The sequence below is a fragment of the Podarcis cretensis genome, assembly GCF_951804945.1.
Source record: "Podarcis cretensis genome assembly, chromosome: 12".
NCBI classification, from domain to species: domain Eukaryota; kingdom Metazoa; phylum Chordata; class Lepidosauria; order Squamata; family Lacertidae; genus Podarcis; species Podarcis cretensis.
Window position 1 is genome coordinate 3,281,889 of NC_137181.1, and position 19,244 is coordinate 3,301,132.

A 19,244-nucleotide genomic window follows, 5' to 3' on the forward strand; every position below is an offset into this window, starting at 1 on the left:
TTATGCTCCAGCTCTCACTTCCATACATCGCTACTGGGAAAACCATAGCTTTTACTAAAATTATTTATATACTTACTTATTTATAAGACTTCAGTTATCCCCAGGGTAAAAAAATGGGGGGGCACATTATCTACCTGGCCCGGGCCTCTTCCTGGCTCTGCAAGGCTCTGGTAGCCGCCCCGCCAAAGAGTCACCGGGGTTGTCATTGTCGTAAATTTGCATACCTCTCTTTTCATCCAAAGATCCCAGGGCACTTTGCAACAGAAAAATAAAAAACGAGAGTACAAAATGCCTAATAAAAACAAAAACAAACTGATAAGCCCCTTCCCACAAACACATTTTAAAAGCCAGGAAATGATATTCAGCCAAACGCCCAAAGGAAGAGAAACCTTTTCGCCTGGTGCCTAAAGGCCCCAGGCAAAACTCCTTGGGGAAAGCATTCCGCAAATAATAAAAGCTTATTTGATACACTGATTACATTAAAATACTGGTTACAGGTAGGTAGCCGTGTTGGTCTGCCGTAGTCGAAACAAAATAAAAAAAATCCTTCCAGTAGCATCTTAGAGACCAACTAAGTTCGTCATTGGTAGGAGCTCTTCTTCAGATAATACTGCTTAAACATGAAGGCCAAGCATATTGCTTCCAATTTACTGGCCTTGCTAGCTAGGGGTGATGGGAGTTGTAGTTCCACAACAGCTGTGGAGAAAGACTGGTTTAGGTGGAGCTTTCTGGGTGGAGTGTGTCACCCGTGCTCCTCCCTCTGTCCTACTCCCCTCAAAGGTGGTCTCCCGTTTTTAAGAGCAGGGCTTTTCGCATTCCTGCGAGATGCATTAACGGGGTTCTCTCTTCCCCGGGGCTTTTTGAGAATCTCACTGGCCTCCAGAGGACCGAGGGGCAGTTGGTGCCTGCTTTCGTCTCACTCTGACAATTCTTCTTTTTCTTTTTCTTTAATTTTTATTAAATTTTTCAAGAAATAGAAATTAAACAAAGAAAAACAAAGAACACTGTAAACACACTTATGTACATATTTTCCAAAATGAAAACTAATAAAAAAGGAAAAATAGAAGATTATAAAGAAAAAAGAAAAGAAAAAAATACTTTTCATAACCTGAAATATTACGGCATTCTTGCTTCAAATGCTGCAATATATAAATCTTAGTTAAAATATTATAAAAGACTTCCACTGCATTCACCACACGTCTCTTAGTTTTCTTGCTCGCATTTACATCTGTTCTTCAATCATTTCCTTTCCTTAGGTTCTTTCATAACCAATCAAATCTTTATGTTCTCTGTATTCTTCACAAGGTCGGTCTAGACACAACCAAACTTTTGTATTTGAGCCCTGCTTGTATAAATAATCATTTAAACATTTCCATTGTTTCTGAATTATTATTTTTTTTTTTTACTTAAGCCTTATTAAATCCTTCAATTTTGCTAACTCCAGGTACTCACAAAGTTTACTTCACCATTCCCCCTGACAATTCTTCATTGCTTTCCAGTATTTAGGTCAATTAGCATCGGTCCCAGGGTACCTGAACCCCTCCAGCCGAACAGAAGTTCTGCATTTGATAGACAATGCAAAGGTGCGTACCAGCTTGTCTTGAGTTTCTCTCTTCCCCCAGTTCTGGCATGTTACCCTTCTTTGAGAAGCATTTCCACCTGGGGAGAAGATTTCATAGAACCATAGAAATGCAGAGGGACCATGGGGATCATCTGATCCAACCCCTGCAATGCAGGAATCGTGGGATTTAGAATAGAATAGGATTTATTATTTATACCCCGCCCATCTGGCCGGCCCTCCCCAGCCACTCTGGGTGGCCTCCAACAGAGTATTAAAATACAGTGGTCTGTTAAACATTAAAAGCTTCCCTAAAGAGGGCTGCCTTCAGATGTCTTCACGGCCTAGGACCCTCGTACCTACAGGACCGCCTCTCCCGGTACGCCCCGCGGAGGACCTTAAGGTCCATAAATAGCAACACCCTAGAGGTCCCAGGCACTAAGGAAGTCAGATTAGCCTCAACCAGGGCCAGGGCCTTTTCAACAGTGGCTCCTGCCTGGTGGAACACTCTGTCTCATGAAACCAGGGCCCTGCGGGATCTGATTTCTTTCTGCAGGGCCTGTAAGACAGAGTTGTTCCGCCTGGCCTTTGGCTTGGAGCCAGTTTGATTCCCTCCCCCTCTTTCTTTTTCCTTTCTCCTGTGATGAGGCTGCATTTTAATGTTTTAATGTTGTATTTTAATCTTGTTTTTAAGTTGTATTCATTCAACTTGTTTTTATTATTGCTTGTTAGCCGCCCTGAGCCCAGTCTTGGCTGTGGAGGACGGGGTATAAATATTTTTTTTTTAATCATTATTATTATTATTATTATTACTATAAAAGTCTGGCAGTTGTTCTTCTCTTTGACGTCTGGTGGGAGGGTGTTCCACAGGGCAGGTGCCACCACCGAGAAGGCCCTCTGCCTGGTTCCCTGTAACTTGGCTTCTCGCAGCTAGGGAATCACCAGAAGGCCCTCGGAGCTGGACCTCAGTGTCCGGGCAGAACAATGGGGGTGGAGACGCTCCTTCAGGTATACAGGACCGAGGCCATTTAGGGCTTTAAAGGTCAGCACCAACACTTTGAATTGTGCTCGGAAATCTTGAGATTTGAACCCAAGACCCCGAGAGTCCCGTGCTTTACCAGCTGAGCTATCCCTCCTCGTGGTCGTTTAATACCCTGCCTCTTCTTCCCCTCCCGCCTTCGTCCTAGAGGGCTCATAAGCTTCCAGGGCAGCTGACGCAGGAACACGACGCTGTGATCAGCCTCTCCGCCTACAACGTCAAACTGGTGTGGCGGGATGGCGAAGATATCATACTCAGGGTCCCAATCCATGACATCGCGTCGGTTTCCTACATCCGCGACGACTCCTCGCACCTGGTGGTGTTGAAAACAGGTAGGCTGGCGAAGGGGCTGATTGGCGGGGGCAGGTCTTGGTAGCCACAAGAGCCTGCTGCGTCCATCAGCTCTTGTGCAGCTCTCCTGGGGAGCAGCTAAGTGTCCCATCTGCAGCAGGACTCTGCTGCGTCTGAGAAAGACCGATTCTGTCAGAGAACAAACTGTTCAGCCATGGAACAGACTCCCTCGGCAATGCAAATCACGGAATCAGAGAATTGGAAGGGACCCATAGGGTCATCTAGCCCAGCCCCCAAGGAAAAAGAGTCCGCAACCTCCCAAGAGAGTCCGTTCCCCTGTCAGGCAGCTCCCACTGCCAAAACGTTCTTCCTGACGTTTAGTCAGAATCCCCTTTCTTGTACAGTCATACCTCACGTTACGTTTGCTTCATGTTAGGCTTTTTCAGATTGTGTCCCACGACAACCCGGAAGTACCGAAAAGGGTTACTTCCGGGTTTCGGCACATGCGCAGAAGCACCAAATTGCGCTGTGCACTTGCACAGATACGGCGCTTCATGTTGCGGGCTTTTCGTGTTGCGAATGGGCCTCCGGAACGGATCCCGTTCACAACCAGAGGTAGAAGAGTTGGATTTGATATCCTGCTTTATCACTACCCAAAGGAGTCTCAAAGCAGCTAACATTCTCCTTTCCCTTCCTCCCCCACAACAAACACTCTGTGAGGTGAGTGGGGCTGAGAAACTTCAGAGAAGTGTGACTAGCCCAAGGTCACCCAGCAGCTGCAAGTGGAGGAGCAGGGAATCAAACCCGGTTCACCAGATTACGAGTCCACCGCTCTTAACCACTACACCACACTGGCTCTCTGGTACCACTGTGCAGTCATACCTCGGGTTACAGAAGCTTTTGGTTGTGTTTTTTCAGGTTGCGGACTGCCGAAACCCGCAAGTACCGGAACGGGTTACTTCCGGGTTTCGGTGGTCACGTTTGCGCAGAAGCGCTATGCCAGAGCTGCCCAAGGTCCCAGCTCACAAAGGACCAACGCCAGTTCTTACTATATACAAAAGTCTTTATTAAGGTTCAGTTTCCATTTCAAAGCCGCGGCGTGCAGCTCTACGTCTCAATCCTAGACCGCTGAAGCTCCATCTGAATCTCCTCCCCCTCGACACCAGTTCAAGACCCTAGCCTTGCTCCACCTCCTCCTCTGCTCCTTTCTCCTCTGGGTCCTTCTGCCCTCTGGTGTGTCGCCCTTTCTGGACTCTTCTGATGCTGATTCCCCGGATTCTTCCCCCTGCTTCCGGCGTGCTTTAGGACCTGGCTCCCAATCCGACCTCCCTGCTGTCCCGCGCTCCTGTACATTTGAACTTGGCGCGCGCGCCCAGCCGGCAACTTTCCTCCTGACCGTTACACTGCTCCTGTCACTGCTTCCCCCTTCGGGGGGGTTGGCTGAGTCTGACTTCCCCTCCGTTCCCTCACTCAGCGATAGGGGCGTGGTCAGCCCTGCCTCATCTTCTTCTCTCCCCACTGGAGGGGAAGCCGGCCCTGACACATGGGACTCTTCCCCCCCGCTACGCCCTGGTGGAGAAGCTGGTCCCGATCTCCAGCTGCTGCTTTGGGAGTCGCCGCTGGCCCCTTGCTTCTGGTGCGTCCTTCCCGGGACCCCCCTTGCCCTGGCCATCGGTGCCCCCTTCTGGGAGTCTTCCGAATCGCTGGAGAAGCTCATGGAATCTCTCGGCCCACTGTCATACTCCCCTACGCTGCCCTCGGATTGTTCCCCTTCGCTCTCCGCTTCCTCTCTCCCCTGTGCCTCTGCTCCTGAACCCCTGACACGCTAAATCGTGCTTTGCGCAGAAGCACCGAATCGCAACCTGCGTGTGCACAAACACAGGTTGTGAATGCTGCGGGTTGTGAACTTGCATCTGGCATGGATCACGTTCACAACCCGAGCGTCCACTGTACTCAGTTCTGGTCGAATTTACCCCAAATGCTCAGCAATACCAATCCCATCAGCCACCCATTCAATTCAATAGTCTGATTCTGGATAAAGCAACTTCCTATGTTCCTAAACGAGTGTTTTCCCTACTGTTAAGCAAATGCACAGTGTTCGTTTTAAAAATTACTTTATTAATAAAAGAAACCACAGAAGAAAGCACATAAATAAATACTGTCACAGCAGCTTGAAAGCAGCATAAAGTTGGGCTTTACGACTGAGCTCGTCGTTCCAGAACATTACAAAAGAAATACCCTTTTTCCCCCAAGGGGGTGAGATGGGGTTATGCAGAATCACGCAGGCCTAGCAGCTTGCCTCCTGGTTCCACTAATGGCCTCTGGTTTTTCTCAGCTCAGGACCCCGGGATTTCCCCCAACCAGAGTCTTTGTGCCGAAAGCTTGAAAGCTCTTACGTCAGGGTCTCTCTCAGAGAGCGGAGCGGTTCCTGTCGAAGCTTGCTGCCTGGTGGTCCTGGCTACGGAGAATAAAGTAAGATATGTCTGCCTCTCTCCCCTCCCCTCCCCTCCCCTCCCCTTCCTCAGGCAGGTCCGTTTCTGACAGCAAGACTTCCCTTTGCCAGGAAAGATCTTGCCTTCACCTTGGACAGGTGCAGCTATGCAGGTGAAAGAGATGCCCTCGGGCTGCAAAGAGGCATCGACTCTGGGTCATATTACGCTCTCTTGTGGTCTAACAAGGCATCCTTCTCTCACCGATACAGCAAAGCAGGATCTTTCCAATTAGGAAAAAATAGTGTCTGTGGTGACAGCAGTCACGAAATTAAAAGACGCCTGCTCCTTGGGAGAAAGGCTATGGCAAACCTAGACAGCATCTTAAAAAGCAGAGACATCACCTTGCCAACAAAGGTCCGTATAGTTAAAGCTATGGTTTTCCCAGTAGTGATGTATGGAAGTGAGAGCTAGACCATCAAGAAGGCTGATCGCCAAAGAATGTATGCTTTTGAATTCTGGTGTTGGAGGAGACTCTTGAGAGTCCCATGGACTGCAAGAAAATCAAACCTCTCCATTCTGAAGGAAATCAGCCCTGAGTGCTCACTGGAAGGACAGATCCTGAAGCTGAGGCTCCAAGACTTTGGCCACCTCATGAGAAGAGAAGACTCCCTGGAAAAGACCCTGATGTTGGGAAAGATGGAGGGTGCAAGGAGAAGGGGACGACAGAGGACGAGATGGTGGGACAGTGTTCTCGAAGCTACCAGCATGAGTCTGACCAAACTGCGGGAGGCAGTGGAAGGCAGGAGTGCCTGGCATGTGCTGGTCCAGGGGTCACGAAGAGTCGGACACAACTAAACAACAAGTGTATGTGGAATGGATGCTTAAACGATCACCTTCCTGCCTGCAGATGTGCAACTTACAGGCACAGAGCATTTTGTTTTATTTGAGACCTCTGCCCAGTAATAATTCTGCCCACCAGAAATCATTTGTCAGCGGCGACTGGAGATGGTGACCCTGTCAAAAACTTGCGCTGTGGATAGAAATGTTCCAGTATTTTTTCCCTTTTCATAGAACGCCAGGAAATTTTGCTTCTGCCTGAATTGTTCCTCTGAAGTATTATTATTATTATTATCTGAAGTGTTATCATTACTTTATGAATTACGCGCATCTCATGACAATTTGCCGACACACCATAAGAACAGCTGAGACAGTTGTTTATAAGCGGGGCAAAACACGACTGAAGATAGGTTAATAAAACCCATGGAAAATAAGCACCTTCCACCCAGGTGCAGATATCAGGTGCCTGTCGTATATCAGCAGGGATGCTGTTCTGCAGAACAGAGGCAACCTCGCTGAAACCCTTGCTCTGCGTGAACTGTGGAGTGGACTTCTGATATCTTATGGCAATGTTAGGGAGCCTGTGTTTCTCCAGAGATTGCTGGACTCCAACTCCCATCATTGACCATCCCACCTGGGACTGATGGGAGCTGCAGTCTTCTTTGGCGATCCCTCATAGCCAAAGATTTTAGCTAGATTCACATGCATGTACAGTGGTGCCTCGCAAGACGAAATTAATTCGTTCCGCGAGTCTCTTCGTCTTGCGGTTTTTTCGTCTTACGAAGCACGGCTATTAGCGGATTAGTGCTATTAGCGGCTTAGCGGCTATTAGCGGCTTAGAAAAAGGGGGGGAGGGGAAAAACTCGCAAGAACTCACAAGACGAAAACGTCTTGCGAAGCAAGCCCATAGGGAAATTCGTCTTGCGAAGCACCTCAAAAACGGAAAACTCTTTCGTCTAGCGAGTTTTTCGTCTTGCGAGGCATTCGTCTTGCGGGGCACCACTGTACTTTGTAACTAAGTATGCCTTCAGGGATCCAACTGTGAACTGAATGTGAGTAAACTTCTTTTATATACTTTACACAAGATTGTGGTGTGTTTATTCTTTTAAGAGGGATAAAAGGGAACTTACTGTTGGGATACTGCCAGGGAGACAAAGGCATCAGGCAGCCTATACGTCATCTCCAGACGATCCATCAATCTCCCGTAGAACAGCATCAGTCAATTAGCGACACGAGCCTCAAACACATTCCAGGACTTGTGCACGCCCTTTTCAGCAGACTGGGCAACAGAAGATGCACCCAGAAGAGCATATTTACAACTTTATTCAACGGTTGAAGGGCGTGCACGAATATACAATTCAATACTGAACTGTATAAAATAGTGAGGGGCTTACACAAGCCTGCAACCCGCTATCCACTGTGCGTTAAAAAGGGGAATGTGAAACTCTGCTAAGTTATAGAACTTGCTAGCGCAAGTTAGGAAGGATATTAATAAACAGTATATCCTCTCCTGCCTCCCCGGACATTCCCACAGTCCCCATTTTCAGATTTCCAGCATGTGCAGGGTCATATGCTGCTAGATCGCACGTAAATGGGGAGTTACCTGTAATTAGCCAAAAGCCGTTCAATTTGTCTCTCGTTGGCCATAGTTTTGATGAAACAAGTTTGTTTTGCATGTCTGATGAGCTTCTCCCCCAAAGCCCATCCGACCTGCAATAATAATAATAATAATTTTTTATTTATATCCCGCCCTGTTTCGTCCTTCTCCAGGTAACTGCAGAGGAACTCTGCTCGCTTCTCAGCCAAGTCTTCCACATTGTTTACACGGAGTCCACCATAGACTTCCTCGACAGAGCAATATTCGACGGGGCCTCCACGCCAACGCGACACCTCTCCCTGCACAGCGGTAGGAGAAACAGCCGCGGTTTGGGTTCCTCTTGCAAGCGGCTGCTGCAGAGGGGAAGTGAGCAGGCCCAGACTGCTCCAGTCCACCTGCACGACTGAGCGGTCATGTGATCTCGCCTTTGCCTACCTGGCATCCTCCCAGAGATGATGGGAGTTGTAGCATGGGCAGAGCACGAGGTTGGCAAAGGCGGCTCTAAACTTGCTGTTGGGGTGGGGGAAGGGGGTCATTGGTTCATGGGGATTTTTTTCTTGTTTCATCATGTAATGTAATAATAATACAGTGGTGCCTCGCAAGACGGAAAGAATCTGTTCCGCGAGTCTCTTCGTCTAGCGGTTTTTTCGTCTTGCAAAGCAACCCGTTTAGCGCTATTAGTGGCTTAGCGGCTATTAGCGGCTTAGAAAAAGGGGGGGAAGCGAAAAAAAATCGCAAGACTCGCAAGACGTTTTCGGCTTGCAAAGCAAGCCCATAGGGAAATTTGTCTTGCGAAGCGTCTTGAAAACGGAAAACCCTTTCGTCTAGCGGGTTTTTCGTCTTGCAAGGCATTCATCTTGCGGGGCACCACTGTAATAACAATAATAAATAATAATACATTTTTAGTTATATCCCGCCCTCCCCAGCCGAAACCGGGCTCAGGGCGGCTAACAACAATAAAATAATACAGCATTCTAAAATCATTTAATTATAAAATTAATTCAAATCATAATTGATGGCAGCCATTGGGCTAGAGTTCTGCGAAGATTGCCAAAGGAGGGAGTCAGTCTGTGCCCTGGCCAAAGGCTTGGGGGAACAGCTCCGTCTTGCAGGCCCTGCGGAAAGATGTCAAGTCCCGCATGGCCCTAGTCTCTTGGGACAGAGCGTTCCACCAGATCGGAGCCACAGCCGAAAAAGCCCTGGCTCTGGTTGAGGCCAGTCTAACCTCTCTGTGGCCCGGGACCTTCAGGATGTTTTTGACTGAAGACCGTAATGTAATGTAATATATATAGGGAGAGGGGGGAAATAATTAAAATTAATAATAATAATAATATCCACCGGCAGCAAACTGGGCTGAAGTGGCTTCCCTCATCTTATCTAGCCCAGATATTTCAATTTATTTTTGCATTTCCCTTTTAATTTGCATACCGCCTTTCTCTGGCTACTTCCTTGCAGATGACTCTTCTACAAAAGTGGACGTTAAAGATTCCTACGAAACGGAAGCAAGCACTTTGTGAGTATACTTAGGGCAGCAGGCAAGAATGGGGCATCTGCAGGGCTTTTTTCAGCTGGAACTCAGTTCTGACGCCTCCCAGGTAGGCACCATTGCTATTAGAACAGAACAAGGCAGGCGTTCATGCTGAGTTCTGGCACCTCTTTTTCCAGAAAAATAGCACTGGGCGTGTGTGTATTTATTTCACAAAATCCATATATTGCTTAATTGTAAGTAAAACGTCTGCTAGCTTCCCAAAGCAGTCGGTGCCGTCCCATGTGGTATGAGACAATGGAGCGCTCCTCTATTCTTTATCAAACAGTTCCCCCTCCTTACAAACCTTCAACCAAAAAAAGGCTCCCAGAACATGCAAAAAGGGGGCAGGTATCAGTTCAGGCCCGAACCCTCAGGCTTACAACCCGACGGACGCAGCACGAAAGGAAAACTTGACGGGGAGGGAGGAGGAGATGGAAGGCCCCTCGGCTCAGTGAGGGTGACGCGTGGACCTGTTGTGCATTTGCAGTTCTTTCCCCGAGTCCTTGGAGACCGGTGGCAACTCCCCTTCTTCCTTCTCGGCACAGCCATCTCCCCACGCCAAGGCGGCCAGCGAGAGCGAGCTGAGCACCACCGCAACGGAACTGCTTCAGGACTACATGATGACGGTAGGGGCAGGGAGGAAGGTTTTCTCCAGGGAAATCTTGGTCCCCTTTGGGGGTGTAGGGGTGGGACCAAGGGGCTTGTCACACACTTAGCTGGGGGATCATTGGAAGCTGCAAGCATAGCTGTCCACTTACAGATTTGAAAATAAGGGACCAGCAGCCCCGAAAATAACAGATCAGCAGCCAAAATAAGGGATTTTGCTATTGTGAAGAGTTGCATACATTGGTAGGATTGAGAGATGCTGTCATTTTTTTTTTTTATTTTTAAATTTTTTATTGATTTTAACATATAAATTATAAAATGTACCACAAAACTTATCACTTATACAATCTTTTTAGACTTCCATCAGCATCCACCGTTTTAACCACTTCTTATGCATTTCTTAACTTTATATTGCCTTTACATCTCTTAACAAATCATCCTTCCCCTTCTCCAATTTTGCAGTACTTCCAATAATACTCCTCACAAAACGTCTTGCAAACCTACAAACGTCGTCTGGATCTTCACATATGCTTTTCAAGTAGTCCGTAAATTTACTCCAGTCTTCCGTTAATTTATGGTCCCGCCGGTTTTGAATCCTTCCTTATGATTGACAGATGCTGTCAATTCGGCATGAGGCAGTCGCAGCACTGCGGCAGCCGCTGAAGTGCCGCCCTTCTGCGTCCCTCCCCATCCCCCCCTCTTCCTCCTCCCTCAGGCCGCCTCCTCAGCTGCCACCACCGCTGCCACCTCCGGGCTCGTGGGCGAGAGTCTTTCTCCCTCCCCCCTCTCTCTTGGGCAGGGAAGGGCCGATGGAACTCCTTGCGCCAGGATGACAGCGCTAGCGCGCGCTGTCTCTCACAGCGGAGGACCCCAAGCCACTGCTTCCCTCCCGAGCCAGGCGAGCATGAAACCCGGGAAATTTAAGGGACATCATCAATAAGGGACAGCAGCGGGACACGGCACTGGGATAAGGGAGTTTCCCGCCAAATAAGGGACGGTTGACAGCTATGGCTGCAAGTCCCTTACTCTTCCTTTAGAGAAGCAGTGGAAATGCTGTGGCCTCCGGTTGGTGCCAGGACTACAACTCCCATCATCCTCCAGTCCACTGGCTGTGATGGCTGAGGCTGATGGGAGTCCAAGGACATTTTGGGAGTGGCCTGGGCCAGGCCTTCCCTCTCCTCCCTGGGACCCTCCCCAGCCAGCCAGGAAGTGGAGTCTGCAATTATTATTTTATTCATTTTCCAAATTACTACCAATCCAAAAACATTACTTTAATGCAATTTTTAAAAATCGGGTTTCCCGCTTCTGTTGCAAACATATGTTGGCCATTTCCTGCCACAGCTGCATCGTTCCTTATTTAGTGTTCAGTTGTCATCCATCAGTCAAAATAGATTATTAATCAGTTAGATTATTCTTGCAGCTGGACGCATTTTCCACCTTTACAAACAGCGCCACAGTTAAATCTCATAAGTACAGTGGGGGGGGGGAGTATTTGATCCCCTGCTAAATTTGCCCGTTTGCCCTCTGACAAAGAAATGACCCAGTCCATAATTTTAATGGTAGGTTTATTGAGATGTGTGCAAACCTGGTGGCCACAACCAAGAAACGTCTGACCTCTGTAATTGCCAACGAGAGTTTTGCCGCCAAGTACTAAGTCATATTTTGCAAAGGGATCAAACACTTATTTCGCTCATTATAATGCACATCAATCTCTGACTTTTGTCTTCTGGGTTTCTGGGGGGGGGGGGGGTTCCTGTTGTTATTCTGTCTCGCACAGCTACAATAAGCCAACCATTAAAATTATGGACTGGTCATTTCTTTGCCAGAGGGCAAACGGGCAAATTTAGCAGGGGATCAAATACTTTTCCCCCTCACTGTATAAAATCAATTTCATACAAATTGTTGTTTCAGACCCGTTGTGCTGGGAGAATTAATTACTATCTTCCATTGTCCAGTTCTTTGCAGTGTTTATCTGGATGGTTCAAGGTCACATTCCACTCCTTCCGCTGTCTACCAACTTGCGTACGGGCTGCAGCCATAAATAGTTGACAGAGTACATGTCCAGTCTCCCCCATTAAAATTCCACTCCGGAGTTCTTCCTCGGCACACGGTTAAAAACAAAGCCTTTTCTCAAGTTCGGCCTCCTGCCAGATCTATTCGGCATCCTTCATTCTTGTCCTGCGTTGCTCCATCACACACTAGGAGGTGGTGTCTGAAACAGCTGGAAAACAGCTGGGTGGGGAGAGCTTTGCCAGAGCGTCAGAAATGCTGGAGGCTGAGAGATGATTCAATGTTGTTGTTTAGTCGTTTAGTCATGTCCGACTCTTTGTGACCCCCTGGACCAGAGCACATCAGGCACTCCTGTCTTCCACTGCCTCCCGCAGTTTGGTCAAACTCATGCTGGTAGCTTCGAGAACATTATCCCACCATCTCGCCCTCTGTTGTCCCCTTCTTGTGCCCTCCATCTTTTCCAACATCAGGGTCTTTTCCAGGGAGTCTTCTCTTCTCATGAGGTGGCCCAAGTCTTGGAGCCTCAGCTTCAGGAAATGTCCTTCCAGTGAGTACTCGGGGCTGAATTCCTTCAGAATGGAGAGGTTTGATCTTCTTGCAGTCCATGGGACTCTCAAGAGTCTCCTCCAACACCAGAATTCAAAAGCATCCATTCTTTGGCGATCAGTCTTCTTTATGGTCCAGCTCTCACTTCCATACATCACTACCGGGAAAACCATAGCTTTTACTACACAGACCTTTGTTGGCAAGGTGATGTTTCTACTTTTTAAAATGCTGCTTAGGTTTGTCATTGCTTTTCTCCCAAGAAGCAGGCGTCTTTTAATTTTGTGGCTGCTGTCACCATCTGCAGTGATCATGGAGCCCAAGAAAGTAAAATCTCTCACTGCCTCCATTTCTTCCCCTTTTACTTGCCAGGAGGTGATAGGCCCAGTGGCCATGATCTTAATTTTTTTGATGTTGAGCTTCAAACCATATTTTGTGCTCTCCTCTTTCACCCTCATTAAAAGGTTAATTCCTCCTCACTTTCTGCTATCAAGGTTGTGTCATCTGCATATCTTTAATAGCTGTCTTCAAATATCTATAGGGCTGTCACGTGGTGGGTGCATAGCATCAAAGAATTGTGGTGTTGGAAAGGACTCTAAGGATCATCAAGTCCAACCCCCTGGCAGTGCAGGAATATACACACAGGGATCAAACCTGCAACTTTGACATTAACGGAACCATCGTCTTCCTGTTAACATGCATCCAAGGAAACGGGGGCAATTGGCAGGCCCCCAGCTGGCTCAGCCCACCGGCCGGTGTGTCAAGCAAACTCCAGTCCTCATGCAGCATAAATCTGTGACACAGGCTTTAGAAGACTGTGCACACTATTCAGCAGAGAACACGCAGCACAACAGAAGTGGCACAAGAGGCTGTGTGAGCATATTTACAAGCAGGGACGCGGGTGGCACTGTGGGTTAAACCACAGAGCCTGGGGCTTGCCGATCAGAAGGTCGGCAGTTCAAATACCCGCAACGGGGTGAGCTCCCGTTGCTCGGTCCCTGCTCCTGCCAACCTAGCAGTTCGAAGCACGTCAAAGTGCAAGTAGATAAATAGGTACCACTCTAGCAGGAAGGCAAATGGCGTTTCCGTGCGCTGCTCTGGTTCGCCAGAAGCGGCTTAGTCATGCTGGCCACGTGACCCGGAAGCTGTACACCGGCTCACTCGGCCAATAAGGTGAGATGAGCGCCGCAACCCCAGAGTCGGCCACAACTGGACCTAATGGTCAGGGGTTCCTTTACCTTTTTTATACAGCATAGATCAGGACAAAAAGAAACATGTCTGTTCTCCTTTGTGTCCAAAGCAAAACAGCAAAAGCTATACAGTAGTACCTCGGGTTAAGTACTTAATTCGTTCCGGAGGTCTGTTCTTAAGCTGAAACTGTTCTTAACCTGAAGCACCACTTTAGCTAATGGGGCCTCCTGCTGCTGCCGCGCCGCCGGAACACAATTTCTGTTCTCATCCTGAAGCAAAGTTCTTAACCTGAAGCACTATTTCTGGGTTAGTGGAGTCTGTAACCTGAAGCGTATGTAACCTGAGGTACCACTGTACACAGAATGGAAGTTCCCAGCAAGCTGTGCTGTAATGTAAACAGACATGTTACATACAACTATTCCCCATGCCTGTTCCTTAAGGTGGAACAGAATTCTCAACTCCGTTTGTTACACCGTCTGATAGCTCTTTCCATCAGAAACTTCTTCCTAGTTTTTAGCCGGCTGTGAGCTTAACCGCTGCCCCACCTCCTGGGACGTAAACCTTCGTCGCGGATCTTTCCTGATGTTACGTGGAAAATCAAACAAAAGGCATTGCGGCTTCCGTTTCAACACCCTTTTCTTCCAATGCTGGAACCTACGCTGACTTAGCTTTTATTCTCCCCACCCTTTTCTTTCCTAGCTACGAACAAAACTCTCCTCTCATGAGATCCAGCAGTTTGCCATGCTTTTGCGCGAATACCGCAACGGGGCATCCATACACGAGTTCTGCGTCAGCCTGCGACAGCTCTATGGGGATAGCCGGAAGTTCCTTCTGCTAGGTGAGTGTCCCCACCTGACCCCCTGACCCCCGAGATTGAATGAATGAAAGTTGCTGGTGTCCGTATATCCCCCCGTCTAGGACAGGCATAGACAGACTTGGCCCTCCAGATGTTTTGGGACTACAACTCCCATCATCCCAAGCTAACAGGACCAGAGGTCAGGGATGATGGGTCTTGTAGTCTCAAAACATCTGGAGGACCGAATTTGCCCATGCCTGATCTAGGAGAAGAAAGACGCTGATTCTAAACTTGGCGGGATAATCTTTTGAGAGAAGAAAAGGCTATGGAGTAAACTCTACACAAATCCAAAGCGGAGTCCCTAAGGTGGCTGGATGGCAGCTAACAGATTGAGGTTGAATCCTGACAAGACAGAAGTACTGTTTTGGGGGGATAGGAGGCGGGCGGGTGTGGAGGATTCCCTGGTCCTGAATGGGGCAACTGTGCCCCTGAAGGACCAGGTGCGCAGCCTGGGAGCCATTTTGGACTCGCTGCTGTCCATGGAGGCGCAGGTCAATTCTGTGTCCAGGGCAGCTCCATCTGGTATGCAGGATGAGACCCTCCCTGCCTGCGGACTGTCTTGCCAGAGTGGTGCATGCTCTTGTTATCTCCCGCTTGGACTACTGCAATGTGCTCTACGTGGGGCTGCCTTTGAAGGTGACCCGGAAACTGCAATTAATCCAGAATGTGGCAGCTAGACTGGTGACTGGGAGTGGCTGCCAGGACCACATAACACCGGTCCTGAGAGATCTGCATTGGCTCCCAGTACGTTTCCGAGCACAATTCAAAGTGTTGGTGCTGACCTTGAAAGCCCTAAACAGCCTCGGTCCAGTATATCTGAAGGAGTGCCTCCACCCCCATCGTTCTGCCCGGACACTGAGGTCCCGCTCCAAGGGCCTTCTGGCAGTTCCCTCCCTGCGAGAAGCCAAGTTACAGGGAACCAGGCAGAGGGCCTTCTCGGTAGTGGTGCCCACCATGTGGAACTCCCTCCCACCAGATGTCAAAGAGAACAACAACTACCAGACTTTTAGAAGACATCTGAAGGCAGCCCTGTTTAGGGAAGCTTTTAATGTTTGATGCATTACAGTATTTTAATATTTTGTTGAAAGCCACTGTACCGCCATCTCTTCCTCTGGGACCGCCTCTCCTGGTAGGCCCCGCGGAGGGCCTTAAGGTCCACAAATGACAACATTTTGGAGGTCCCAGGTCACAAGGTGGTTAGATTGGTCTCAACTAGGGCCAGGGCCTTTTCAGTACTGGCCCCGACTTGGTGGAATGCTCTGTCACAAGAGACCAGGGCCCTGCGGCACTTGACATCCTTCCGCAGGGCCTGCAAGACAGAGCTGTTCCGCCTGGCCTTTGGTTTGGACTCAATCTGTCCCTTATGTTTCCCTCCCCTTATGGTTTTGACTTTTAAAATGAGGCTGCATTTTAAATCGCATTTTAACCTGTATTTTAAATTGGTTTCCACCCCCCTCTATTATGTTTTTACTGTAATTTTACTGGTGTTAGCCGCCCTGAGCTCGGCTCTGGCTGGGGAGGGCAAGGTATAAATAAAAAATTTTATTATTACAGTCGTACCTCAGGTTAAGTACTTAATTCATTCCTGAGGTCTGTACTTAACCTGAAACTGTTCTTAACCTGAAGCACCACTTTAGCTAATGGGGCCTCCTGCTGCTGCTGCGCCACCGGAGCACGATTTCTGTTCTCATCCTGAAGCAAAGTTCTTAACCTGAAGCACCATTTCTGGGTTAGCGGAGTCTGTGACCTGAAGCGTATGTAACCTGAGGTACCACTGTATTATTATTATTATTCCTTGTTCCATTCCCTTCTCCCCCCAAAAAGGCCTTAGACCATTCATCCCGGAGAAGGACAGCCAATACTTTGAGAACTTCCTGGAGACGATTGGCGTGAAGGACGGGCGAGGCATCATCACCGACAGCTTTGGGAGGTACCGGCGGACGGTCAGCACAACCTCCAACTCCACCACCAACGGCAACGGTGCCGCGGGGAGCTCGGACGACCAGTCCGCCCCCTCGGAGGGAGACGAGTGGGACCGCATGATTTCGGACATCAGCAACGACATCGAGGCTCTCGGGTGCAGCATGGACCACGATTCTTCCTGAAAGGTTCGGAGGGAGAGAGAAAGAGGAAAAGAAGAGGCATTTTCCCCCTGCAAGGAATAACCCGGCCTTGTTGCTCGCTCAGTCGTGCACACACTCTCCTCTCTTCGCTCTGGGAATAATAGGAACGCTTTTGGTTCTGGGTGAAGCGGAAAGGGGATATTTCCCTTACGACTCCCCTTCCTTCCTTCCGGGGCCCTTTATAGAGAGGGGCCCTTGACCTCGTGTTCCTCTTCTGTGAAGGAGCAAGCCATGGAGAGGGGCTTGGCAGGATCAGCCCCTCGCAGGATGGAGAGCGTTTGCAGGTTGGGAATTATTGGAGAGCCATGAATCCGACGCGAAAGCAGCGCTGGCTTTTGCCCAGGACGGCCAGTCCGCAAGAACTCGACAAGCCGGTTTACGGTTTTTTGCACATGACATTTCTAACCTTTTTGGTTTTTTTCCCGGGGGGGGGGGGGCGAGTGCGTGTATGTTTGTTTGTTACTTTCCAATGAAGTTCATTGCAATGTGAATTAACTGAACACCCCAGGTGTTTCGTCCTAACATTTCTGTTCCAGACCAGAAGGTGGCCTTGGTTGCGCCAAGCCGAGCCCTTTGCCTGCTTGGTTGCGGGCAAAGGCATCGGCAAGAGATGATCTTTCCCTTGCCCCCAAACCCTGGCCAGCTGCCTCTGCTCCTTCTCTGAAGCCACAACGTTGGCAATCGCAACTCGGTCGTATTATAGCAGCCTGTAGAAAAAAGACCATCACAGAACCGAGAAATTACACAAAACAAATGAAATACCGTGAAAATCCCTGAAACGAGAAGTAATCAACTAGAAATATTATCTTATAGAATTAAACTAAATAATAAAAATCAAAGAGTTTAAGGAAAAAATTAGAAAAACCTATTATTTCCAGAATCCAACCACCAGTTATAAACTCTACCTGTGTCATAGTCCCTTTGCTCTCTATTAAATTTCTTAATTATAATTATAATTTTGGGGAGTTTCATCCCCTTTCTTTGAATTTGGTCATTTAAGGTTCATGATTTCTCTATTTCCTTCTGAGGAAACTGAATAGTTCAGTGACACGAGGTTTGTAGCCGGCATCCCTTTAAGGCTTTGTTCAATTCTAGGTTTTTCTCATTTTTTCCTTCAACTTTTTGATTTTTATTATTTAGTTTAATAATAATAATAATAATAAATTTTATTTATATCCCACCCTCCCCAGCCGAAGCTGGGCTCAGGGCGGCTAACAACAATCAAAATAACCCAACGATTCTAAAAACATTTCATTATAAAAATTAATTAAAATCAAATTTATGGCAACCAATAAGCAAAATTCTGTGCGGATTGCCAGAGGATTCTCTCAGATAATATTTCTAGTCGATTACTTCTCGTTTCAGGGATTTTCACGGTATTTCATTTGTGTACTATAGCAGCCTGGCTGAAATGGGCTGTCACCTCGGCGCTTGCCACTGGACCAAGCGAGCTTAACTTGAACGTGATAACTCCAGTCAAGAGCAGCGCCCGCAGGTCTAGCTCATCTGGCCCTCGAGCAAAGCCATCAGCCGAGTCAGGCTGCCCACATCTAAGCAATCAGCTCCCACCCTGACTTCTGACTGCACCAGATCGTGACATTTCCTTACCCTGGTCAACGGACACAGATACACGAACCCCCACCCTCGAAATGGTGCCACGAATTTGGTGCTATCATTTCTACCTGGGATGCGTTGGTTGCGCAGGGATGGTAGTTTGCTGGGCGCAGGGCAGTCCTGGCTGGCAGAGCAGGGGTCTTGGAACCCTGCAGCTGGACATGGGGGTTGGTTGAGTGCCAGCCTATAGTAGATTCTTCCATTTTTTTGAGACAACAGTAACTTGGGCATTCAAGATCCTCACAGACGGGAGTCTGGTGATTCTTCAAGTGCGAGAGTTTGACAGCAAGCCTAAAGTGTGGGGTAGATTTATTGATTGGGGGGGGGGTTGTTTGTTTGTGTTTTGTTTTTTTAAAAGGAACCAGAAGTGGAAGAAATATATACATAATGTATATGTGTTGTATATATTATACATATAAATGCACAGTTATTTTTGTATATGTATTTCATGCCACAAGATCTCTGCTGGCTATTATAAACTGACCTGTATACTATTTTAGCTCTTTGAATGGGGATCCTGACTGAGTGTGTTGGGGGTTTTTTTTGGGGGGGGGCGGGTTTACAGCCACAATGGAAAACGACATTTTCTTTTTTCTTTTCCCTCCCTTGCGAGTTGCAGTTCTCTGCTGAAACAGCCACCTGCAGCCCACTCAGCAAATTGAGTTGCTCTTGCTTCGTTTTACATCAGCAAAGCTGTAACCGGCACTCCTTAATCCCCAGAGCTGTTCTCCACTCCTCTTTCTCCCTCCCTGGCCACCTCTTAAACTCGTCATTTTGTACGAGAGGCTCCTTTTCTTCTGCATTACAGTTGTGGATCGCTCTTGCGACAAGATGTCCCCCAAATCCTACTTTTTTAATAGAACAATAGGATTGCAGAGTTGGAAGGGAGATCTAGTCCAACCCCCTTGCCTTGCAGGAATCTCAATTAAAGCATCCACAAGAGATCCAACTTCTGCTAGATTGTAGCCATGGCATACAAGGGGAAAGGTATGGGGAGGGCAGAGGAAAAATCAAGCTCT

The 19,244-nt window shown here is 48.2% G+C and overlaps 1 protein-coding gene and 1 long non-coding RNA gene across 3 annotated transcripts in view; both read left to right on the plus strand.

Annotated features, from left to right (window-relative positions):
• The window catches only part of CCM2 (CCM2 scaffold protein), a 51,775-nt gene extending 33,201 nt beyond the window's left edge, over nt 1-18,574 (plus strand). For both annotated transcript variants that reach the window (XM_079946950.1, XM_079946951.1), the window contains exons 3-10: nt 1,500-1,583; nt 2,746-2,929; nt 5,224-5,360; nt 7,928-8,063; nt 9,210-9,267; nt 9,770-9,908; nt 14,332-14,470; nt 16,313-18,574. In XM_079946950.1, coding sequence (XP_079803076.1) covers nt 1,500-1,583; nt 2,746-2,929; nt 5,224-5,360; nt 7,928-8,063; nt 9,210-9,267; nt 9,770-9,908; nt 14,332-14,470; nt 16,313-16,593 — 1,158 coding nt within the window. In that variant the 3' untranslated portion in view covers nt 16,594-18,574. The remainder of the gene's footprint in view (nt 1-1,499; nt 1,584-2,745; nt 2,930-5,223; nt 5,361-7,927; nt 8,064-9,209; nt 9,268-9,769; nt 9,909-14,331; nt 14,471-16,312) is intronic.
• The window catches only part of LOC307199358, a 155,486-nt gene extending 136,767 nt beyond the window's left edge, over nt 1-18,719 (plus strand). Inside the window, exon 2 of the long non-coding RNA XR_013831922.1 lies at nt 17,944-18,719. This is a non-coding gene — a long non-coding RNA (uncharacterized lncRNA). The remainder of the gene's footprint in view (nt 1-17,943) is intronic.
• Nucleotides 18,720-19,244: the final 525 nt, after the last annotated feature.